The sequence below is a fragment of the Malus domestica genome, chromosome 09 (assembly GCF_042453785.1).
Source record: "Malus domestica chromosome 09, GDT2T_hap1".
NCBI classification, from domain to species: domain Eukaryota; kingdom Viridiplantae; phylum Streptophyta; class Magnoliopsida; order Rosales; family Rosaceae; genus Malus; species Malus domestica.
In genome coordinates this window covers 20,078,717-20,103,374 of record NC_091669.1, presented here as the reverse complement: position 1 = coordinate 20,103,374, position 24,658 = coordinate 20,078,717, and the positions used below count along the sequence as shown (strand labels likewise).

The window sequence follows — 24,658 nt, the reverse complement described above, 5'->3', positions numbered from 1 at the left end:
TTTTTTTAAGATGGGGTATGAAACTGTGACTAGCCCAATAGTTGAGGTAGTTTTATGTAATTTACCCTATGATTAATCAATAAACATTATCTTTAATACATTCTTGATTGAAGAACAACTCAAACAACTAAGGAATCCTCCACTATCAATCAAGGATACTGACCTGATAGTTCTAAGATATTATCTCCTAATTAATATCTTAGAATTATTCCTTCCTCATCCATCCGGATGACTCACCTTGGCCAATCATAAGCCGATATGTGTAGGGCAAACCCTACGCCCATCGTCAACCACCTCCTGTAAGTACCTCATCTCCACCATTTACTAGTAAGCTTTTGTTACGCATACAAGTCCTAAATACTTACTCTTTTCCGAGATAATGACTTAGGCATCAGAGGTCCATTGGCCAAACCCCCCTCCCCCACCTTGTGGGTGCGTGAAGCTTTGGTCTTTGATCAAAGATGTTCAGTGTTTTGTAGGTACAAATTTGTCAAGACTTAAGACGGTAAAGTTTTGTTGCCACACCGTAGTATTAACTGACCACAAAACGGAATTGAATCACCAACCAAATGATCCCAAATGTCAAACCCCGATTTCATGAGTTGTGAACAAAGTTAGGGCAATAAATGCCAGCCCAAATAGGATATTTGAGATAACCTTTTAGCCCAATCCCCAACTCTTGTTCAGTTCTTGTACTTTGTTTTAGTCCCTTTAACATGAGCACCTAGTCCACCTTAAGCCCATCCCAACGAATGTCACTAGGACAAGGCTTCATGTTAATCTTCAGTTTACTGTTGTTTTTCTTTTGGACTACAATTTTCAATGTTTATATATTGTGTGGAGTAAAATGGAAAACTTGGCTAAGCAAATCCATGGTACTAATACTACCAAAGACTTGTTTGGTAACTACTTTAGTTTTAAAAAATAAATAAATCAATTGAATTGAAATCGGAAACTTGTTTCATATCAACTGTCATTTTTTTCAATAAAAAAATGAAACAAAAAGCTAAAAACGAAATAATTTTCAAACGCTCTTTAAAAAAATAATGTCCATATTTTTTTGTCGTAGAACAATGTTTTTGTTTATTTTTCGTCGACAACGGTGAACAAAGCTCTGAAAAAAAAAAAAGACAACTACTTTAAAATATCATGAAGTCAAGCGACTCCAATATCAAGAACCTAAAATAAAATAAAATAAAAAAGAGGAGGAGCGTTATATGGTGCTCAAAATTTAAAAAGAGTTTGACGACTCTAGTACTAATGTATATAAAAATGTTACGTACTATAATAGGACCATGCGTTTTGGTTCTATACGGAATATTTCTTGGTCCCGAAAACCTTGAGGCTAATAGGAAATTAAGAATTAATTGGGTAAAACTATTAACTACGATTGTTTCCTTGGTTTTCAAGTCTACTTGTTCCATAAGTTTTCTTCCTTACCAAGTTAGAGCTCCTTCTTTATATAAAAGAGGCTTTTTGTCACAAAGAAGACAACGGTTGACTCAGTTCTTTTTGTTGTATTGCTTTCACTGTGTTAAAAAAACAAAACCCGGTTTGTGCATTTGTTGGCTTTTTTTTTTTTTTTTCCTGGGAATTTTGTTGGGTGGTTATATACACACACACATATATAGTGTGGGTGGTCGATATGCCCTAGGTAGGGCATTATTTACGAGGCCAAACAACTTTCAGGAGCCTTTGTCCTGGGTTTCTCAGTCCCTTTCTGCACCTTCAACGTTTGATTCTACTGTAAAATCCAAATCACATCTCTCTCTCTCCCTCAGTGTCTGTGACTCATTATTATTTTTATTTTATTGGGTTACGATTATATTAAACAAGATTCTCTCATCTCCAACGTCACGATTCTTCCTTCTTTGTCAACCCATCTTCTTCTTCTTCTTCTTCTTCTTCTTCTTCTTCTTCTTCTTCTTCTTCTTCTTCTCTTCTCATGATCAATCCATCACAATGGTATGCTCTCTCTCTCTCCCTCTCTCCCTCTCTCTCTCTCATATGTTTATGTTTATTGGCATGCAGTTTTCTTTCTGTTTTTCTACTTTAATTTAATATCAGCAAGATTTGTGGTACCCTTTTGTGTTTGAATGTTTGAATGTGTGTCACTCGGATGATTTCAATCAATTGCTTATGTGTGCTTTGCTTAATGCCACTGGTTTTCACTCAACATGGATTCATTTCTGGTAATTGCCATCTACTTCTCCGAGATCATGGTTTGGACGCAGCAGTAAACATGTACCAATTTTGAAATTAGTTTTTTGTCATATATAGTAGTTAAATACATCTGATCAGTACTTTCGAGTATTAGGTATATGCAAGTAATTTCATGTGTATTAGGCCTGAAACTCCCTCTCGAGTCTCGACCGGTTAAAATTTTAGGAGTCTGAAAATAAGCTGATTAAAAGTCTTTAACAAGTTAAAAATTTGGCTATTTTTTAAAATGTTTATTTTTAATCAGTGGCAAGTAAACATTTTTGTTAATAACAATTTTGGCAGCCTGTAATGCGAGTGATGCTTGGATCACTGGTTAGCCTTGTGACGGCATTGATATCCCGGCCGGCAGCTACTACCACAACCTTGCTCTACCACAGTGATCTCCTCCCTCGAAATTTCAACTCTCGGCGACGGCGGTTAGAGCGATTGGTTCAACGTGACTATCTCGTTCGAGAAAATTGCCTTTTCAGCTCTCTCATCAACGTTTTGAGATGTTTTTGGTAGCATACAACTTGTATATGTAACACATCATGCGTTTGGGTTTTTGTTTGTGTAACATGGTGTAGTGGCAAATGACACCATACTTGTGGAGTTGAGTTGGCAAAAAATTTCCCTATGTAATATGCCTTGAGCGAATGCAGATTTTGCTTGGTTGAACCTCTTTCTGTACTTTTTTTTTTTTTTTTTTTGAAGATTTTAGGTGATTTGGAGTTTTAGGGGCATGGTTTTCTCAATTAATGGGTTGGCGTGTTGGCACTAATACTATCACAGCCCGTTCCGGGATTTTATATATCGGGGACGTGAAATGACGGAATTACCCTTGGCAGGTATTAAGGTATGTGTGTGTGTGACATATTGGACTAAATGCATTCATTCCTAAACTTTTGGAAACATAGTTTTAGTGGGATTAAAATTTGGATTGTATTTTGTGGTTAGGGAGTTAGAAAATTAAATGGATGGTGATGGTTTGAGGTGGACCACACAACACACACACACAGTCAACCCTTCTCTCTCCCTCCCCCGTGCCTCTCTCTCTCTTCTCCGTTCAGTCTCTCTCTCCCTCTCGAATTGTACGGACAAGGGTCAATACCCTCGAACTTTCACGGATCAACGCCAAAAAGGTATGGTTTTTCATCCTTTCGACGTCCTGAATCGTTTGATACTAGTTTTAGGACGTGAAACCTTCGAAATCACGTGAAATCCGAACCACCATTTTATGTCACTGTTCATGCAATCGTGATATGTTGATTTTCAAGGAATTCTAAGCTTATAGTGAGCTTAGTGAGGTCCCAAGGAAGCTCGGAATGCTTCGTTTGAAGGTTTTGGACGTCAGGATCACTGGGTTCGAAATTGGCCGGTTTTCTTGGAATTTCTCCTGTGAGATTTCGTAGTTTTTAGAGCCTTAAAGTAGTATAACATGAAACTACATGTTTAGGGCTTCATTTTGATATAAAATACGAAGAAAATGGTTGAGAAACGACGGAGAACAAGGAGATTGAAAAATCTCCAGTTTTTCGGCCACCGGAAAACTCAGTCCGGCGAACCGAGGTAGGAGACGCGCGTGGGGGGCGCGTGAACCCGTGCCTGCCCAGGCGCGTAGGGGCATGTGCAGCTTCAGAAATTTTTTGTAAAAATTTCTCGACGTCCGTGACGTCGAGTAGGTCGATGTGGTATATTCGTATATCCAAATTGAGCATCGTATGAGAATTTATTTCGATTTGTTGGTTATGTGCTTTAATTAACGTTGTTATAGTTGTTTCGCATATAGGTGACACCTATCCCAAGGACGAGCGCATCCAGGGACGTCACGGGGGTTACGACCCATCGACTTACCAGTGAGTGGGCAGTTTTGTTTTCCGTATATACCTATATATTATTGATTTTCCCATAAATTGAATTTATATGAAAGTATGTTTTCAAATGCCATGCATGCATATTATGAGTTATATGAATTGATAATTGATGCATATATATATGTGAATTGGTGCTGTAGACGCACAGGTGAGTATCAGGTGAGTTTATGTTATTCATGTGAATCATTGATGATGTGAATTGTGTTGAGAGCTCATAACCTGCACCCTTGGTGTTAGTGCTTATATTATTCCCCGCACCGCACGCTCACCTTGGATCCAAGTAGGTGCTAGTCGTACAGACCATGAGAGGGTTCCGACATGCTAGTCGTACAGACCATTATAGGTGGTTCCGACTAGTGGGTGACCTTAGATTATGCGCGCAAATGATTGATGAGAGAAGCACTAGAGAGTATTCTTACACCTTTCTTATCGTACAGACTACTTTAGGTAGTTCCGATTTATGTGCAGAGTAGTGCGGTACAGGTCACCGTGGTGACTCCGACTGGGTTGGATATTGAGCTATGAAATTAACCGTACAGGACCAACTGCAGGGTCTCCGGTTGATTCATTATGTCACCTGTTATTTTGATGCATCCATGTTTCGTTATTGACATTTATGGCATGGCATATTTCTGGATTTGTGCTAGATTGATGATTTGTGACATATGAGGATTTATATACTATTATGATATTTTCTGGGGAAGTATACAGGTTTTACAGTGAGGGGTTAGAAATGTTTTAAATGAAATGTTTTGGAAAACTTTGGTGTTACTGACCCACTCAATTTTGTTTTTGCGCCCCTCCAGGTTCTAGTTAGCAGTTGGTTTCTCACGAGGTTTTCTTCGACGTTCTGACAGACGTCCTGCATGTAGGACTCACCTGTGGGTGTTGTAATTTAATTATGGTCCTACTTGACTGCACCTAGCTCTTAGGCTCTAAATTTGTGTGTTTTACTGTTAAACTCACTCTAACGTGCTGGTGGGATATTACTGCTAGTAGTTGGTTTTCATTCCTTCATATTTCTCATATCTTTTGCTTCCGCATCGTACTTTTGGTTACGTGACGCTCACATGACGGCCAGCACGCCTTGATTCTAGGATCGGGGTGTGTCAGTTTGGTATCAGAGCCTAGGTTGCAGTCCTGTATAAATTGTTAATGCTCTAATGATGTTTTGATGTTTTCTGTCAGAATTATGCCGCCTCGTAAGGAATCACGCCGTGCTTCTGAGCCTAATTTCCCTGATATAACTCAATTAGGGGAAGCGATGGCCCAGGCCTTTCAGAATGCAATCCGCTATCCTCCTCCTCCTCAGAGGACACCCCTATAGACTATGTATAATCTGAAATTGGATCGTTTCATGGGTAATAAAGGTTATGAAGTGGCAAAGAAATGGCTAGACCATATTGAGATGACTTTTCAGGTGATGCAGAGTCAAGAGAATTTTCCTGCTAATAGATGGGTTGAGACCACTACTTGGTTTTTGGGACGAGAGCCTGCAGCTTAGTGGAGAAATCAAACTCAGTTTATGTCCCCTGAGATGGCAGCTGATTGGGAAGTATTCAAAGAGAATTTTAAAAAAAGATTTGTCCCTCCGGAGTACATTGATCGCAAGAAGTAGGAGTTCACTCGATTGAAGCAAAAGAATATGTCGGCGCATAAGTATTACAGGAAGTTTACAGACTTGTCTCGTTATGATCCTGATACGGCTGGTAATCAGGTAGAGATGCTTCGCCGTTTTAAGCTGGGAACTAAGAGGAAATGGCAGACTTTTGCTAGTGCGCTTACTTGCACCGATTATCATGAGTTTTTCGAGATTCTGGTTCGGATGGAGGATTCCGACAACCTTCCTAGTGACAGTGAGGATGATGAGGACAAGAATGATAGTTAGAAGAAAGATGATAAGGGCAAGGGTATCTCCACTCAGGGACCCCGTAAGACGCAGAATTTCAAGAAAAGTGGAGCGTGTTCGAGTTCTTCCAGTGGAGGATTTAGTGTCACAGGCCCGAGGAGAGGTGGATGATTTGCTGGCAGGCCCAGATTTCAAAGACAGAGAGATTTTGGTGGTGCTGATGGTTCTGGTGCTCCGTTGTGCCGCCGTTGTAACTTCAGACATCATGGAGAGTGTAGGAGAAGTGGTAGTGGTCGTGCTTGCTACACTTGTGGACAGATGGGACATAGGGCTGCTCAGTGTCCCCAGAGTCAATAGAAATCTCAGCAGTCTGCTATGCCACCTTCAGCGCTGATTCAGCGGAACTTTGGATCAGGCAGTTATGGTCAAACGGGTCGTGGTGGTGCTTACCACTATCAGGGTGATGCTACTCCCTATGCATCCGGACAGTATCAGTATTCTCTGGATCCTTATTCTCAGACTGGGTATTCCCAAGACCCTGGGGGTTATCCTTCTTATTCTTCCATGTCTGCCAGTGGATCTTAGTGGCATCAGGGAAGTCAGCCCCGACAGGGAGAGGTTGCTGCTAGTGGTGTAGGATCATCTAGGCAGTCTAATCAGTCAGGTCAGGGACGTACTTCTTAGGGGTGAGATAACCAAGGCAACAGAGGTCGTGGTGGACGACAGCAAGCTCAGGGACGTGTTAATCACATATCACTGCAAGATGCTCAGAACCATCCAGATTTGATCATGGGTACGTTAAATATTCTTGGTCATTTTGCTAGAGTTTTGATTGATTGTGGTGCGACACATTCTGTGATTTCTCATACATTTGCTCAAATGACTCAACCTCACCATTCGCCTCTAGGATATGATTTAGAGTTTGCCATGCCTAGAGGGGACAAATGTTATGTTGATAGTGTTTATCTTGGATGTCCAGTGATGGTAGAGGGTGTAGTTATGCCAGCTAATCTTATCTCGGTAGATATTGTGGATTTTGATGTGATTCTAGGGGCAGATTGGTTGTATTATAATCGTGCCCAGATAGATTGTTACGGGAAATCTGTTACCTTTTATCGTCCTGGATTACCAGAAGTTACTTTTGTGGGTGAAAGAAGTGGGGTGAGACATGGAGTTATTTCTGCCATGAGAGCAAGGAAATTATTATCGAAGGGTTGTCAAGGATACTTAGCACATGTGGTGTTAAATGATGTTGTCCCTAACAGTGTAGAGGAAGTTGGAGTAGTCAGGCACTATCCTGATGTATTTCTAGATGATTTGCCAGGATTGCCGCCAGACAGAGATGTGGAATTTTCTATTGATTTGCTTCCAGGTACAGATCCTATATCTTTAACTCCATACAGAATGGCTCCAGCTGAATTGAAAGAGTTGAAAATTCAGTTACAATAATTAATTGATAAAGGGTTCATTCAACCTGGTGCTTCACCTTGGGGAGCTCCGGTATTATTTGTGAGAAAGAAAGATGGAACTCTGAGATTATCTATTGATTATAGGCAATTGAATCGGGTAACGATTAAAAACCGTTATCCATTGCCTCCCATTGATGATTTGTTTGATCAGCTGAAAGGTGCGTGCGTGTTCTCTAAGATTGATTTGAGATCTGGATATTATCAGTTGAAGATTAAAGATGAAGACGTACCTAAGACGGCTTTCAAGACCCGTTACAGACATTATGAATTTCTGGTGATGCCATTTGGACTGACTAATGCACCTGCAGCTTTCATGAGGTTAATGAATGAGGTATTCCAGCAATATCTTGATAAATTTGTTATTGTTTTTATCGATGATATTCTGGTATACTCTAAGTCTAAAGCAGATCATATTCGACATCTTAACTTGGTATTAAAGAAATTGAGGGAGCATCAATGAGGTATTCCAGCAATATCTTGATAAATTTGTTATTGTTTTTATCGATGATATTCTGGTATACTCTAAGTCTAAAGCAGATCATATTCGACATCTTAACTTGGTATTAAAGAAATTGAGGGAGCATCAATTGTATGCCAAGTTCAGTAAATGTCAGTTTTGGTTGAATGAAGTGGCATTTTTGGGGCATGTAGTATCGGCACAAGGAATTCAAATAGATTCTCAAAAGATAGCAGCAGTGGAGAATTGGGAACAACCACGAACCGTCACTGAGGTATGGAGTTTTCTTGGTCTAGCAGGTTATTATCGACGGTTTGTTCAAGATTTTTCTATGATTGCTTTGCCATTAACGAAGTTTACCAGGAAGGATGTTAAGTTCGAGTGGGATGAGAATTGTGAGCAAAGTTTCCAGCAATTGAAATATTGCCTCACTCATGCTCCAGTATTGGTACTTCCTGATGATAGCAGTAACTTTGAGATTTATAGTGATGCTTCTTTGAATGGTTTGGGATGTGTTTTGATGCAGCATAATAGAGTGATCGTCTATGCTTCTCGACAGTTGAAGATTCATGAAAGGAATTATCCTACTCACAATCTTGAATTGGCAGCCATTGTTTTTGCTTTGAAGATTTAGAGGCATTATCTTTATGGTGAGAAGTGTAAGATCTTCACAGATCATAAGAGTCTTCAGTATCTTTTTACTCAGCATGATCTTAAACTTCATCAGCGAAGGTGGACGGAATTACTAAGTGATTATGACTGCACTATTGAGTATCATCCGGGTCGTGCTAATGTGGTAGCCGATGCACTGAGTAGGAAATCTCATGGTCACCTTAATGCTTTGTATGCTTGCCATGTTCCTCTTCTTGCAGAACTGAGAGCTACTGGAGTAAAGTTAGAGTTAGAAGATCGAAGAGAAGCTTTTCTTGCTAGTTTCCAAGTCAGGCCAGTTTTGGTTGATCGTGTACTTGAAGCTCAGATGGTTGATGAAGAAATTCAAGAAATGATCCAATTGAGAAATGAAGGGAAAAAGAAAGACCTCAGGATTCGAGAATCAGATGGCATGCTTATGCAGGAGAACAGAATGTATGTGCCGAATAATGAGGAATTAAAGAAAGAAATTTTAGACGAAGCACATTGTTTAGCTTATGCGATGCACCCAGGGGGAACTAAAATGTATCATACCATTCGACCATTTTATTATTGGCCGGGTATGAAAAGGGAAATTGCAGAATATGTAAGTAGATGTATTGTTTGTCAGCAAGTCAAAGCGGAAAGAAAGAAGCCTTTTGGGCGAATGCAACCACTTCCCATTCCTCAATGGAAATGGGAAAATATAACCATGGATTTTGTGTATAAGCTCCCTCGTACACGAAATGGATTTGATGGTGTTTGGGTGATTGTAGATCGACTTACCAAGTCAGCGCATTTTATTCCCGTAAGGGAAAAGTATCCCCTGAATAAATTGGCTAAGTTGTTCATCACGAAGATTGTGAAGTATTATGGAGTTCCAATGAATATTATTTCTGATCGAGACCCAAGATTTACTTCTAAGTTTTGGGTAGCTTTTTAGGAAGCTCTTGGTACGAAACTGCTTTACAGCACTGCTTATCATCCTCAAACCGATGGACAATCAGAAAGGACTATTCAGACGTTGGAGGATATGTTGAGATCTTCAGTGTTACAATTTGGTGATTCTTGGCATGACCACCTAGACTTGATGGAATTTGCCTATAATAATAGTTTTCATTCGAGCATTGGTATGTCACCATTTGAGGCGCTTTATGGTAGAGCTTGTCGTATGCCATTGGGTTGGTCAGAGGTTGGCAAAAGAGTATTAGAAGGCCCAGAGATTGTGGATGAGACTACTCAAAATATTCAGGTGATTAAGTTTAACCTGAAAGCGGCCCAGGATTAACTAAAGAGTTTAGCAGATAGACATGTTACTGATCGAGTTTATAATGTGGGTAATTTGGTATTCTTGAAATTGTCTCCTTGGAGAGGTGTAGTGCGATTTGGAAAGAAAGGCAAATTAAGTCCTAGGTACATAGGACCTTATGATATCATTGAGAGGGTCGGTGAAGTTGCTTACAGGTTGGAGTTGCCTCCGGAGTTATCTAAGGTACATAATGTGTTTCATGTCTCGATGCTTCGACATTATGTTTCAGATCCTTCACATGTGATTCCTCTTCAACCTTCGAAGATTAATCCGGATTTGACGTATGATGAGGAACCAGTGACTATCTTGGATTGGAAAGACAAGGTTCTAAGGAATAAGACAATGAGCTTGGTGAAAGTATTGTGGAGGAACCATTCAGTAGAAGAAGCTACTTGGGAGATAAAAGATCGAAGGAGAGAGATGTACCCAAGGTTATTTTATGGGTATTAAGCGGATTGTTTGGTCGTATGAATTTCAGGGGACAAAATTCTATAAGGATGGGAGATTGTCACAGCCCGTTCCGGGATTTTATATATCGGGGACGTGAAATGATGGAATTACCCTTGGCGGGTATTAAGGTATGTGTGTGTGTGACATATTGGACTAAATGCATTCATTCCTAAACTTTTGGAAACATAGTTTTAGTGGGATTAAAATTTGGATTGTATTTTGGGGTTAGGGAGTTAGAAAATTAAATGGATGGTGATGGTTTGAGGTGGACCACACAACACACACACACAGTCAACCCTTCTCTCTCCCTCCCTCGTGCCTCTCTCTCTCTTCTCCGTTCAGTCTCTCTCTCCCTCTCGAATTGTAGGGACAAGGGTCAATACCCTCAAACTTTCACGGATCGACGCCAAAAAGGTATGGTTTTTCATCCTTTCGACCTCCTAAATCGTTTGGTACTAGTTTTAGAACGTGAAACCTTCGAAATCACGTGAAACCCGAACCCCCAATTTATGTCACTGTTCATGCAATCGTGATATGTTGATTTTCAGGGAATTCTAAGCTTATAGTGAGCTTAGTGAGGTCCCAAGGAAGCTCGGAGTGCTTCGTTTAAAGGTTTTGGACGTCGGGATCACTGGGTTCGAAATTGGCCGGTTTTCTTGGAATTTCTCCGGTGAGATTTCGTAGTTTTTAGAGCCTTAAAGTAGTATAACTTGAAACTACATGTTTAGGGCTTCATTTTGATATAAAATACGAAGAAAATGGTTGAGAAACGACAGAGAACAAGGAGATTGAAAAATCTCCAGTTTTCCGGCCACCGGAAAACTCAGTCCGGCGAACCGAGGTAGGAGACGCACGTGGGGGGCGCGTGAACCCATGCCTGCCCAAGCGCGTGGGGGGCGCGTGAACCCATGCCTGCCAGACGCGTGGGGGCGTGTGCAGCTTCAGAAAATTTTTCTAAAAATTTCTCGACGTCCGTGATGTCGAGTAGGTCGATGTGGTATATTCGTATACCCAAGTTGAGCATCGTATGAGAAGTTATTTCGATTTGTTGGTTATGTGCTTTAATTAACGTTGTTATAGTTGTTTCGCATATAGGTGACACCTATCCCGAGGACGAGCGCATCCAGGGACGTCACGGGGGTTACGACCCATCGACTTACCAGTGAGTGGGCAGTTTTGTTTTCCGTATATACCTATATGTTATTGATTTTCCCAGAAATTGAATTTATATGAAAGTATGTTTCAAATGCCATGCATGCATATTATGAGTTATATGAATTGATAATTGATGCATATATATGTGAATTGGTGTTGTGGACGCACATGTGAATATCAAGTGAGTTTATGTTATTCATGTGAATATCAAGTGAGTTTATGTTATTCATGTGAATCATTGATGATGTGAATTGTGTTGAGAGCTCATAACCTGCACCCCTGGTGTTAGTGCTTATATTATTCACCGCACCGCACGCTCATCTTGGATCCAAGTAGGTGCTAGTCGTACAAACCATGAGAGGGTTCCGACATGCTAGTCGTACAGACCACTAGAGGTGGTTCTGACTAGTAGGTGACCTTAGATTATGCGCGCAAATGATTGATGAGAGAAGCACTAGAGCGTATTCTTACACCTTTCTTATCGTACAGACTATTTTAGGTAGTTCCGATTTATGTGCATAGTAGTGCCGTATAGGTCACCGTGGTAACTCCAGCTGGGTTGGATATTGAGCTATGGAATTAACCGTACAGGACCAACTGCAGGGTCTCCGGTTGATTCATTATGTCACCTGTTATTTTGATGCATCCATGTTTCGTTATTGACATTTATGGCATGGCATATTTCTGGATTTGTGCTAGATTGATGATTTGTGACATATGAGGATTTATCTACTATTATGATATTTTCTGGGGAAGTATACAGGTTTTAGAGTGAGGGGTTAGAAATGTTTTAAATGAAATGTTTTGGAAAACTTTGGTGTTACTGACCCACTCAATTTTGTTTTTGCGCCCCTCCAGGTTCTAGTTAGCAGTTGGTTTCTCACGAGGTTTTCTTCGGCGTTCTGACAGATGTCCTGCATGTAGGACTCACCTGCGGGTGTTGTAATTTAATTATGGTCCTACTTGACTGCACCTAGCTCTTAGGCTCTGAATTTGTGTGTTTTACTGTTAAACTCACTCTAACGTGCTGGTGGGATATTACTGCTAGTAGTTGGTTTTCATTCCTTCATATTTCTCATATCTTTTGCTTCCGCATCACACTTTTGGTTACTTCACGCTCACGTAACGGCCAGCACGCCTTGATTCTAGGATCGGGGTATGTCAAATACAAAAATAATGAAAATATTGTGCTAAACACCGAAAAGAAAAAAGAAAAACTAATGAAAATGACTTCAAATCTTTATATTTTAATAAAAAATCATACACTAGATTTTATTTAATGATAAGGACAAAAAATAAAAATAAAAATAAATAAAGAACTTAAAAAAACCCAGGTCATCGTCAATGATGTTTATGGTATTCTTCATCGCGATATAGAATGTATGACCAACTGGAAAGGTTTTTGCATCTTTCCTTTTAGTCTCGCGCTTGGGAAGTTAAGAGATGAAAGAACGAGTTTACCTGTATTCCCCCCTCTCCCCCCCCCCTCGCGACGGCTCTCTGTGATGTCCCTTGCCTTTCCCCCCTTCCCCCCTCTCTGTAACTCCCTCCCTTCCCTCCCCCCCCCAACCCCAGTAATTCCAACCCTCCATCGTAAACCCTATCCCAATCCCCTCTCCCACACTTCATCGTCAGCTCCATCCACAAAAGCACCATCATATCTGTCTCCTCACCTCCTTCCACGACAAAGCCTAGCAAACCTATACACTAATTGTAATTGCCTAACCTTCAAATCAGCTCCATCCATGGTATTGCAGGTTCTAGATGGTTATAGCATGGTTTTTTATTAAAATAAACTTTGCCCAAGCTCTTTTCATAAAAGTTCCCTTATTTTAACTTTAAGCTTTTGGGATTATCAGGTTAGGATTCTTCAATTCTTCGGTGTAAACTAGAATTGGGCCTACTTATAGCAACCCAATATCTATTTGGACTTCAAAATAATTGAGCTTTTGTTTCAATACTTTAAAATTTTGTGTATTGGCCCAATTAGTTGTCATTTATGAGAGATTTTTCAATATGTGCGGAATTCAGACATATATATCATAGTTGTCATTTATGAGACGACCTCTCTCATTTTAATAAAAAAAATCAAAACTCTCAAGAAAATCTTTTCGCTCACTCTAAACCAGAGCTTCAAACCAATTTCTCGCTTTTGTTCAAAAAAGTTCATTTGTTATAATTTGCTTAAAGCCTAACTCAGTCTAAATATGGAAATTTGATTGTTTTAAGGAAATTGATGAAAATTTGTTGCTATCAATTCATTATTTTTTTTTTTAGGAAAACTAATAAAAAGGGCTTCAAAAGTTTGCATTTTAACCAAAAATCATCCTATAATTTTATTTAATGATAAGGACAAAAAAAAAATAAAAAACAAAAATTAACCTCACAAAAGCACATGCATTGCAAATTCCACAAACTTACCATATATGTTGCAGCCCACACCTTTTATTATTATTTTCTTTAGTAGCTTCAAACCCTAGCCTCATAGCCCCACGTGCCTCCTTCCTCCTTCTTTATTTCATGTTTAGGAGCTTTAATAATGATAGTTAGTACTTTCAATGCTCCTATCATGTTCCCGCTCTCGCCATTTTCAACGAAAATGTAATAAACTATCTCTCATAATAATCTTAACTGATGATTTCCTATATGAACTTTTTGTGAGAATGGAATAGGCTCCCATCTTTCCTAAAATTAGAGAAAGACCTGCTCTCTTCAAACTTAAATGACTAATTGCTTTGGATGACACTTCCTGAAGAGATTCGACCATCATAATACTTTTGATGACATTCTTGTGTATAGAATAATTATTTGGGTTTGCTATTCTTTGTTAGAATATTCACGACTCATCCATTAATCAGTATAACAACTAATCATTTGTATCTAGTTAATGTTGATGACATGCCTTTTCCAAGTTTATTTTTCAAACCATTGGCCACTAATTTCTTGGCCCCCAAAACCATAGATGCTAGTGTGCATTTTCCAATTGAGCTTCATCTGTTGTCCATTGTTTTCTCTACCATGGTTAATGAAATAGTGATAGTACTAGTGTTCAGTTTAAAAAATAGTCAGTGTTTAGTTTACGAAATAGTGATAATATTAGTGTTTAGTTTACGAAATAGTCAATGTTTAGGTTACGAAATAATGATAGTATTAGTGTTCAGTTTAAAAAATAGCTAGTTTTTAGTTTAAGAAATAGTGATAATACTAATGTTTGGTTTAAGAAATAGTTAGTGTTTTGTTTACGAAATAGTGATAGTATAAGTGTTCGGTTTAAGAAATAATTAATGTTTAATTTATGAAATAGTGATAGTACTAGTTTACTAATGAAGCTTTGAAAGCTGGGGCTCTGTAAATGAAGTTTTCGAAGCTAGAACTCTGTAAATGAAGCTTTCGAAGTTGATTGACATGAGTAATCCTCATGAATGTTTATGTTGATTGACATGAGTGATGCTCATGGATGTTGACATGAGTAATGCTCATGAATGTTGAATGAGTGATGCTCATGAATGTTGATATGAATGCAACTCATCCAATAAGATTGGGTCTAGCACTGAATTTCTCATTGTTCTACTATGAGATTCTCAATCAGTCTGATAAAGCTTGCATCATGGCCAAACAGGAGAACATGCAGGAAACGGAGTGGGAAACAAAAGCAAAAGCGGAGATAAGATTCTTTTCTTATTATTAATTTTATTATCATTCCTTGTCTACCATTTGCAAAAGGGAAAAGAAAAATAAGAAACAAAAACAAAAGCAGAAAGCAGAAAGAAAAACAAAAGCAAAAGCAGAAAGCAAAAGCAAATAAAAAGAAGCAGACATAATTGCGGTGGTGATGGCATTATGAGCGTGACCCATTGAGAAGAGGGTCGGATTTATTTATGAATGATGTGATTTTTTTTTATCTTTCGGAGACATCTGTATAAACCTCATCAAAGGGTAATAATAAAAAAATTAAAAAAAAAACGGCAAGCCAAAATAATGGGCTGGAATGTTATGTGGAAGGCGAAGACCCATACGCCCAAAAAAGCCAGGCTCTCTATTATCACTAACCAGGTGATCAAAAGTACGTCTAGTACTTCAAAAATTATTCGGCAGTCTGCCGCTATTATCACCAAACCAGGTGATCAAAAGTACGCCCAGTACCCCTTTCCTTTATTACATAATTACATTTTAGTCCCCCGAGTATTTATACGAGATCTAAATACGGAGGCTCTAAGTATGGTACAAACAGTAGTCCCCCAAATCTTCAATCAAAAGAGTCTTTTGGTTGGAGACTTGAAATTTAGTCCATGTGTGGGCCGAAGTAACTAGATGTCGTCTAAAACTGAATACTCGATATGAGACGGTGCTCAATCTGAAATGATGCTTAACTAGAAGTAGCACATGTTGCGAGGTTGCTCGGCTTATGGCTTATGTTGCCTTGGTTGGCTCGGCTTGTGGTGTTAAAGGTGATGGAGTCTCTTTTATAGAATAAGGGCTCGCTCCTCAATACATAAGTGATGGGTTAGGAGTGATGCTCGTGGCGAGGCGGTTGCTCAGCAGGCGACGATGCTATCTAATGATGGTGAGGGAGTTCCTTTTATAGAATAAGGGCTCGCTCCTCAATACATAAGTAATGGGTGCTCTCTAATGAAAGTGAGGGAGTTTCTTTTATAGAATAAGGGTTCGCTCCTCAGTACATAAATAATGGGCTAGAGTCCCCCAAGTATTTTTCATGGGGCCCAATATATGGTACATAGTGTAGTCCCCAAGTCTTCAGTCAATAGAGTTTGTTGGCTAGAGACTTCAAATTGAATCCATGTATGGGTCGAAGTGGCGGTTGTTTGGAGGCGGTATTTGTACACCCTGCACTGAGGCTTTGTAGGTGAAACTTTGCAAGTGAAGATTTGAAGCTAGAGCTTTTGTAAATGAAGCTTTGAAAGCTGGAGCTCTGTAAATGAAGCTTTCGAAGCTAGATCTCTGTAAATGAAGCTAGAGCTCTGATTGACATGAGTGATGGTCATGAATGTTGATATGAATGATGGTCATGAATGTTTATGTATGATTGACATGAGTGGTGCTCATGAATGTTTATGTATGATTGACATGAGTGATGCTCATGTATAATTTTGGAGTACTGGACGTACTTTTGATCACCTAGTTGGTGATAATAGAGGGCCTGGCTCTTTTGGGCATATGGGCATTCGCCCTCCACATAATGTTCCAGCCCATTATTTTGGGCTTGCCGTTTTTATTTTTTATTTTTTATTTTTTATTATTACACTCTGATGGGGTTTATACAGATATCTCTGAAAGATAAAAAAAAAAATCACATCATTCAAAAATAAATCCGACCCTCTGCTCAATGGGTCATGCCTATAATGACATCACCACCGCAATTATGTCTGCTTCTTTTTATCTGCTTTTGCTTTTGTTTTTCTCTCTGCTTTCTGCTTTTGTTTTTGTTTTTGTTTCTTATTTTTCTTTTCCCTTTTGCAGATGGCAGACAAGGAATGATAATAAAATTAATAATAAGAAAAGAATCTTATCTCTGCTTTTGCTTTTGTTTCCCACTCCATTTCCTGCATGTTTTCCTGTTTGGCTATGCTGCAAGCTTTATCAGACTGATTGAGAATCTCATAGTAGAACACTGAGAAATTCAGTGCCAGACCCAATCTTATTGGATGAGTTGGTGACAAATCCGCAAGCGCTATGTGCTGGGCAGCCTTGTAAGCAAGCATAGTGTCCTCAGCAACAGTCTTTCTCTCTTCAGTAGTAGTTTTTCTCTCATCATAGGCCATAGATTACCTTTCCCAGGCCAGTTAATCCATCATTGAGCTTTAGGATGACTAAAACGTGAATAGGAGCCTGCAGATTGATATCACGAAATGCCAAGACCAGATCATCCTCATATACAATGCTTGATGGGATTTCCTTAGATATGATCTTGTCAAATATTGTTGGAGCTCCAGTGTCGGCATTCACTGCAGCTAACTTTGCAGCAGCCTCCTTATTGTTTGTAGTGCTAACACGGCACAGGGATCTGCGAAAGTGCAGAAGAAGAAAGGAAGTTATGAAATTGGTGTTTGAGGCTTTCACTGTCACAAAAGCTCTCACAGTTGTTGTTGCATAATTTCTAAACAAAGAAAAGGAGGTGACTGCAGCAGTAGCCATTGGAATTTTCACAGCCTTTTCGAGACTCAGGTTTGGAGGCTAAGACGGCAGCGTTTCGCTCCTCGTCCTGCTTGTCGAGAATGAAAGAGGCTGAATTTGTTAAAGTTTGTGTCATTGCATGCAGTGGCAATTGGATCGATGGTCGCAGAGCATAGAGACGCGATGGCTCAAACACTTGTTTCTCACGGACCGGCGCCGGCTCAGTTGTCTTCCAGTTCGGCACCTCTACCCATTGAGGCTTTTCCCATCTGTGATATGGAGCAGAAACTGACGCTGACTGCTCCGCCACCATCGTCGTCGAAGGTCGTCAGGAATCCGACTAGGCCTGGGTACGGGAAGGTCGGTGAGAAAGTCCTAAACAAAAGTCCCACCTTGGCCATTGTCGTCAGCTCGGCGTAGCTGTTGGTTACATCGACGGTAGAAAAAGCATGGAGCTGTCCTCGTCCTCGGATTTCTTTTTCCAGTGGAAATACCTCATGGAGAAAGAGAGTATCTGCACCACTTGCCTAATCAGAGGATCTGCACCGTCCGTCAGCCTCCAAAGGTCGAGTCTTGTTTCCCTTTCAGCCGGAAGCCTTTGAGCCTTCTGGAATTCTTTAAGTACGGCCTGGAAATCCTTTGTAAGCTTAGCATCCGCAATCTTCTTGACAACAGTAACTTGGGAATGGTGATCAGTTTCACTAGCTTGCTTGAGCTTGTGAGAAGTATCTTTCACGAACTGCCCAATATGCGCCCTTGTCTTATGCAGCTTGACTCAGAGTTGAAGGGTGTCTTCGGGGGTGCCGAGCAGAACTCCGACGACGCGCTTGCGAGCAGAACCAACAGGTGAACTATCACCTTCTCGATCGGCCTTGACGAGATTTGCTGCGTTTTGATCACATCCATTGCTGGATTTCTTGCGTTTTGACCACAAAGGGATGCATTTGCGGCTGCAGCTCCAAGTAATCATACAATTAGTAGTCACTACTCCTCCACCACCAACATTCACACCCCCAGATCTTCACCCTCCCTCTCTCAAATTTAATAACCCACAAAAAGGTATCTCCAAGATTATGCTCCTCCTCCCTCACATTCTCAAATTTCTCTCTCCAACCATGCTTCTGAAATATTTTTAGAGAGAGAAAGAAAGAAAGAAAGTTGTTTCCTTTCTCTCTAGAGAGAGAGAGCTGGGGAAGGTTGGTTCGTTTTTAGGTTTTGCAGTGACTGTGCTGGTGTTTGGTTCTTGGGTTTCTGCAGACTCACGGTGGTGAGATGAAAAACTAAAAGAGAACCGATGTAGCTTTTCGTGTCGATTCCCACAGACGACGCCAAATGTTGATGCACAAAACCGGAGGGGTCTTGGAACAACGTAAATCCGACCGTGAATCTGCAAGAAAGTAAATAACACAAGATGTATCGTGGTTCACCCCAATGTTTGGGCTACGTCCACACTGATATTATGAGCCTTGTGGCTTTGTATGTGAGGAAGAGAGCTTTTGAGAGTGAGAGAGCTCTCTCCCATAGCCTAAAAATTGGTCTCCCTTAATGAGGAGAGCGAGGGGTCCTTTTATAGAATAAAGGCTCCTCATTTATTACATATTTGCCCCTTCATTTATTACATAATTACATTTAAGTCCCCCGAGTATTTATACGAGATCCAAATACGGAAGCCCTAAGTATGGTACAAACAAGTTTAAGAAATAGTGATAGTACCAGTGTTCAGTTTAAAAGTTAGTCATTATTTGGTTTGAGAAATAGTTAGTGTTAAGTTCTAAAAATAGTTAGTGCTCGATTCTAAAAATAATCAATGTTCAGTTGTAAAAATAACTAGTGTTGACATGACATGACACAAACTTAAAAAATTGTCCAAACTAAAGATAAAATCACTATTTTGAAATTAAAATAAGCATTGTTTATCAAACTGAAAAATGAAAAATTTTCTTTATTTTTTGTCTTGTAATATTATTACTCAGTTTGTTCCAAAAAAAAATTATGAAACAATGGTAAAAAATAAAGTTAGTGGATGATTTTTTGTTAATAAAAAGTTTAGAAAAACTCTTTTTCATTAAAGATCCCTTTATTTTGATTTTATGTAATATGTACTTTATCAAATCACTAATAAGTCAATTCTCTATACTTTCTCAAAAAAAAAATATATATATATAAAATATAAAAAATCTCTTTATGCCATATTCCGCACCACATAAGATCTCTTATTATAAATTAGTTATTAGAGATAGATGACCAAAATGATGGAAACTGATTATCGTCAGATCCTTTTCTTGAGGATCTCGTGAATTCTGTGATCGTAATCGTTCATCGTACGTCGTACAGTCAGAAATTATTTAAAATTTAAAATTTAAAATTAAATGTAAATAGTACGTAACGAAAACTGACACTATGATGCTGCCACAATCACGGAATCCTAGGAAAAGAAACCGGCAAGATCCTTTTCCCAAAAAATCGATTCATGCCAGATCAAAAAACAGGGGCTGCCTCACGCACGTGAGTAGCACGAGCAATATCGAATATAAATTGGTGATTTTCCAACCACGAAGGGCAGCTGCGTATTATTGCGAATAGGGCTGTCCTGTGGATTTGTCGTTGCTCCCAATTCCAACCGAGCAAGACTTTTGCCCTAGATCGCAGCCATGTCTTCCAAGCAAGGTATATTCTTTACGATTGAAACCCTAGATTTTCAAGTTTCAATTCCCAATTCCGACTCCAATTTTTTGTAAACCATAAAATTGGGTTAACAACCCTAAAAATTCGTTAGCTTTCGTTTGGATATTCAAGCCCAGAAATATGAAATTGTGTTTCGTTTTTTAGGTGGAAAAGCTAAGCCCTTGAAGGCACCCAAGGCCGATAAGAAGGAGTACGACGAGGTATGAATTGGGAAAATAGTTAGAGGAATGATTAGGTGGATAATGATTTGTGTTTTGGCTGGATCTTTTTAGCTCTGAATTTCTTTTTACTGTATGTTGAAATTTAAAAATCCCTTTTATTGGGTAAAACTTATGCTTAATGGATAGGATGTAGCTGAAATCGTTATCGTGTTTGATTAATCACTAGATAGGAGCATGGTGATGTTACTCAGTACTTTTCCGTCAAGTTTGTATTTTGTAGGATTTGAAGTTATTCAAAGAATCTTTATAAATAGATTTTGCCCAGGGTGGTTTGTGACATATCACCGTACGTTGAAGCTCATGGTTTTACAAATACATGTTCAATTTCATGTAGTAGTTAGCTTGCTTTCCTGTGCTCTTTAAAATTACTTAGGCTAAATAGCCAAAATGATCCTTAAGATTTGTATAACTCATCATTTTGGTCCCTAACATTTCAAATCAATAAAAGTGGTTCCTGAGATTGTCCACCATCCATCATTTTGGTCATTCCGTTAAAAACTCCGTTAAGTGTTCTGGAGCTCTTGGTCTGAAGTTTGGGCAATTTTCAAAGCTTCGTAATTCAATCGTTTTTTAATCAAATTCGATCCATAATATATCAAAATAAAGATAGGAAAGTATAGAATAAGATTATACCTATTTAGAAGTTCAATGGTTACCGGAGATGGCTGGAAAATAGCCTCAAAGTTGACTAGTCCGAGGGAAAACTTGAAAACTCGCCGGAAACTTGGTAAACTTTAAACGTTCATAACTTCTTCAATACTCAACGAAATTAAGTGATTCAAAAACGAAAATCATACTTCTCAACGAGACAAAGAGAATGATACTTTTTTTTACGGCTAAATCGCCGTGATTTGACCAGAAAAAGGCTCAAAAGTGGCTTCTTGGTCTCGAGTTAGCCACTTTTAAGCAGTGTTACGGACAAACCACGGTGATTTAGCCATCTAAAAAGGTACTATTCTCTTCGTCTCGTCAAGAAGTATTATTTTCGTTTTTGAATCATTTGATTTCGTTGAGTATTGAAGAAATTATGAACGTTTAAAGTTTACCCAGTTTTCCAGTTTTCTCTCGGACCAGTCAACTTTGAGGCTATTTTCCGGTCATTTTCAACAGCCATTGGGTTTCCAAATAGGTATAATCTTATTCTACACTTTCCTATCTTCATTTTGATATATTATGGGTCAAATTTGGTTAAGAAACGATTGAGTTACGAAGCTTTGAAAATTGCCCAAAACTTCCAGCCAAGAGCTCCGGGACACTTAACGGAATGAACAAAATGATGGATGATGGACAATCTCAGGGACTATTTTTATTGATTTGAAATGTTAAGGACCAAAATGATGAGTTATGCAAATCCATTTTGACTATTTAGCAAATTACATATAATGTCCCTTGCAATAAGAATCTTTATCTTCTATTGTGCAGTCCGATTTGGCCAACCTTCAGAAGAAAAAAGATGAGGAAAAGGTGGGTTTATTTTTACCATAACCCGGCTCCTTTATCGAGTGTTTTGATAAATTATTGATGAAATTATCATGCTTGTGATAAACAGGCACTGAAGGAGCTTAGAGCCAAGGCACAACAGAAGGGGTCATTCGGAGGTGCTGGGCTCAAGAAAAGTGGGAAGAAATGAGTGGGTTTATCCAACCCCAAGCTGGGATACAATATATCGATCTTGAGCTGTAATTACGAACTCTATTGTGTTGGCGTCTTTCAATTTATGCGCTGTTCTAGTTTCTAATGTGCGCTAGATCTAGCTTGAGTGAATTTCAGTGTGCAACATTATGACCCAGTCTAAATAAATTGAGTTTGTCTAATCTGAAGCTTGTCTGATCTGTCTTTTTGAGCTTTCTTTGCAGTGTTGCCTTGTTTGGTTTGGTTTGTTATTCACAAAAAATATCAATGAGGTTTCGAGATTGGTGCTCTCATATCGCACAACCTGCTGGTCTATTTTTGTGTAAAGTAGAGAAACATAATATGAAACAACGCAAAAATCCCGCAACTCTGATTAACCAAGATTTTGATTTGCTTAACAAAAAGGCATTGCTATTTATATATATCTAAGTAGCAACAAGCGTTACGTTCCAGTATTATTCCCAAAAAAATTACTTCAACTGTATCTATTCATCCTTCAGCAGATGCACTCGCTACTTGGCAAAGCTTTGACACGCGCAAGGCAGTACCACATACAAGTGAAATATGCCCCACAAACTCTGGTTTGATGCATATCTACTGCTGCCCTGGGTCTTCTGGGGTTTCCTTGTCTGCATCTTCATCCCCTTCTTCCTCCTCTTTCTTTTCTTCCTCTTCTTCGTCTTCTTCAGGAGGATCTGCTGGCAGTGGAGGCGGTAAAGGTGTTTTCATTGGGCTAAACTGGGGAAATATATCTGGTCTCCTAGCAGGTTTCGGCCGTTCCCATTCCTTCAATGTCAAGAAAATGCACACAAGATAAGCATATCTAAATTTACAATTACTCAATCCTATACTTAATAATCCATACGATGCATGAGAAAAATTTTCAATGGCGAATATAACTACGGAATTAAGAGCATGTTTACCTTCCCACTGTAATCTACAATGAAATCCTTATCGAGACCATTCCAGAATGCATATGCTATATCTAAGATTATATTTACATAACAGTTACTTGTAGGTTAGGATGGAGAGTGAAGCAGACTAATAAATCATGCAACAAGCACCAGGTCAAACGAACCAGTGCACCTTGTATTCTGAACTTGAGTACAGAAAGTGTTGGATTTTTCAATAGTTTGAGCATGAATAAGCAAAAAACACCTCTCAATGCTGCCTTAACCTAAGACAACACAATGTTGGAAGGACTCAACTCATTTCATATATGTTTAGCTGACAAATGACAAAATTGGTTCAGCAATTTCATTGCTTGAAATCTTGTTAACTTATTGGCAAGACACCGGTGTACACTTATTAGAACTCAATCAAAAGATGTTAAGTAAGGATAATCCAATCAACAAGAAGCAAGAGTGTATTAGAGATCCCTAGTTTGGTATGTGCGTGTGTGTGTATGTGCGTCCTGCTCGCTCGCACATACACACAAGTATAGTTTACACCAGAGGATGGGATAGTTCCACTACACAAACAGGCCATTGGCATTTGGAATATTGCTTCCAGAATATATAAGTTCCCAAGTACCCATGAAATACCCAACAAAATGGAACCCTCATGCTGCTGAGAGCTCAACTGGACTAAGTGAATTGATCCCAACAGGCAAACATTACAAGCATTATGGTACTTGTATAAGAAAATACTGAAAAAATAAACCACTTTTTGGACACAAAATAGAGCACAGAAAGTGTTCGACAAAATTACCCACAGAAAGATTGAGATGGGTTAGAAACTTACAATGGGGAAATCGAGAGGGGAGCGACGGGTCAGCTTTTCCTCCTCGGGAGCCATCCGAACGATAGGGCTTTGCGTCTGACGATTGAGAAAGGTTAGGGGTTTTGGGCGGAGAGTGATAGAGCAAACGGGATAACGTTTATACTGGTTCTGTCTGAAACTACACCAGAAAGAAGGATATGGAGAAGGAGGAGAAGAAGAAGAAGGTGTTGGTAATGGCGGGATTACGGCGGGCAGAGGCAGCGTGAGGCTCCGCAACGCCATATTTGGGTCGGGAGTTTGGATTGCTGAGTTTCTTACTGAGACTGATATCGTATCGCATTATGCTGCTACTCTTCGGGACTCTTTAGTGCTGACCCGATGCAACTTCGGCAAGTCTGCGCCGGGCTCCCACCAATCAATTAATCTGGCTCCTGAAATTTGATTAAACAGTTATGAATAGGGGGTCATTTTAAAAGTTAAAATAATTTTAGCCGTTGAATTAAATTTTAAGAACTCGGATTAATTGATTGGTGGGCTTTGGTGGGAGAGATCCGGAAATGATCTCCTCCCATCCACGCCGACTCAATCCACAAATCCAATCCCAATTCTTTTCTTTATAAGCCCAAGTCTAAGTAATGGGTTGGTGGTGGGGGTGCAACTCGAGCGGGTTGGGCGGGTTGGAAGGTCAACCCAATCATAACCCAACTTTTACAATTCGTGCTCAGGTTTGGGTTGAGTTTCATTCGGGTTCAGTTGGGCTCGGGGTTTAATTGGGTTATGGCTCACTTGGGTTGGGTTCGGGTTGCTTAACTTTTTCAAGTCTAATCTTATAACAACTTTGTTTCCAAAAATTCCTAAAAAAAATTAAGCC

The 24,658-nt window shown here is 39.4% G+C and overlaps 3 protein-coding genes and 3 long non-coding RNA genes across 7 annotated transcripts; 4 read left to right on the top strand and 2 right to left on the bottom strand.

Annotated features, from left to right (window-relative positions):
* The first annotated feature begins 1,567 nt into the window (after positions 1 to 1,567).
* Positions 1,568 to 2,880, top strand: LOC139188142 (uncharacterized). Its single transcript, XR_011571356.1, has 2 exons — positions 1,568 to 1,965; positions 2,506 to 2,880. It is a non-coding gene; the product is annotated as an uncharacterized lncRNA (long non-coding RNA).
* A 3,091-nt stretch (positions 2,881 to 5,971) lies between these two features.
* On the top strand, positions 5,972 to 9,871 carry LOC139187819 (uncharacterized). Its single transcript, XM_070804422.1, has 8 exons — positions 5,972 to 6,293; positions 6,341 to 6,469; positions 6,977 to 7,297; positions 7,388 to 7,725; positions 7,856 to 8,003; positions 8,046 to 8,310; positions 8,632 to 8,678; positions 9,489 to 9,871. The coding sequence occupies exons 1-8, from the start codon at positions 5,972 to 5,974 to the stop codon at positions 9,767 to 9,769; spliced, it is 1,851 nt and encodes a 616-aa protein (XP_070660523.1). The 3' UTR covers positions 9,770 to 9,871.
* A 560-nt stretch (positions 9,872 to 10,431) lies between these two features.
* On the top strand, positions 10,432 to 12,466 carry LOC139188178 (uncharacterized). 2 transcript variants are annotated; one of them, XR_011571444.1, is made up of 4 exons: positions 10,432 to 10,654; positions 10,789 to 10,910; positions 11,336 to 11,402; positions 12,254 to 12,466. It is a non-coding gene; the product is annotated as an uncharacterized lncRNA (long non-coding RNA). The 2 variants fall into 2 exon arrangements; XR_011571443.1 differs by lacking the exon at positions 10,432 to 10,654 and having other exon boundaries at positions 10,693 to 10,910.
* A 4,433-nt stretch (positions 12,467 to 16,899) lies between these two features.
* LOC103443824 (uncharacterized) lies at positions 16,900 to 17,548 on the bottom strand. The gene is made up of 2 exons (XM_070804421.1): positions 17,183 to 17,548; positions 16,900 to 17,100 (listed from the first exon to the last, which is right to left on the bottom strand). The coding sequence occupies exons 1-2, from the start codon at positions 17,546 to 17,548 to the stop codon at positions 16,900 to 16,902; spliced, it is 567 nt and encodes a 188-aa protein (XP_070660522.1).
* A 2,430-nt stretch (positions 17,549 to 19,978) lies between these two features.
* On the top strand, positions 19,979 to 22,247 carry LOC103443811 (uncharacterized). The gene is made up of 4 exons (XR_530559.4): positions 19,979 to 20,194; positions 20,357 to 20,412; positions 21,856 to 21,897; positions 21,983 to 22,247. It is a non-coding gene; the product is annotated as an uncharacterized lncRNA (long non-coding RNA).
* A 161-nt stretch (positions 22,248 to 22,408) lies between these two features.
* LOC103443812 (uncharacterized) lies at positions 22,409 to 24,374 on the bottom strand. The gene is made up of 2 exons (XM_008382708.4): positions 23,809 to 24,374; positions 22,409 to 22,851 (listed from the first exon to the last, which is right to left on the bottom strand). The coding sequence occupies exons 1-2, from the start codon at positions 24,067 to 24,069 to the stop codon at positions 22,660 to 22,662; spliced, it is 453 nt and encodes a 150-aa protein (XP_008380930.3). The 5' UTR covers positions 24,070 to 24,374; the 3' UTR covers positions 22,409 to 22,659.
* Between the last annotated feature and the right edge of the window lie 284 nt (positions 24,375 to 24,658).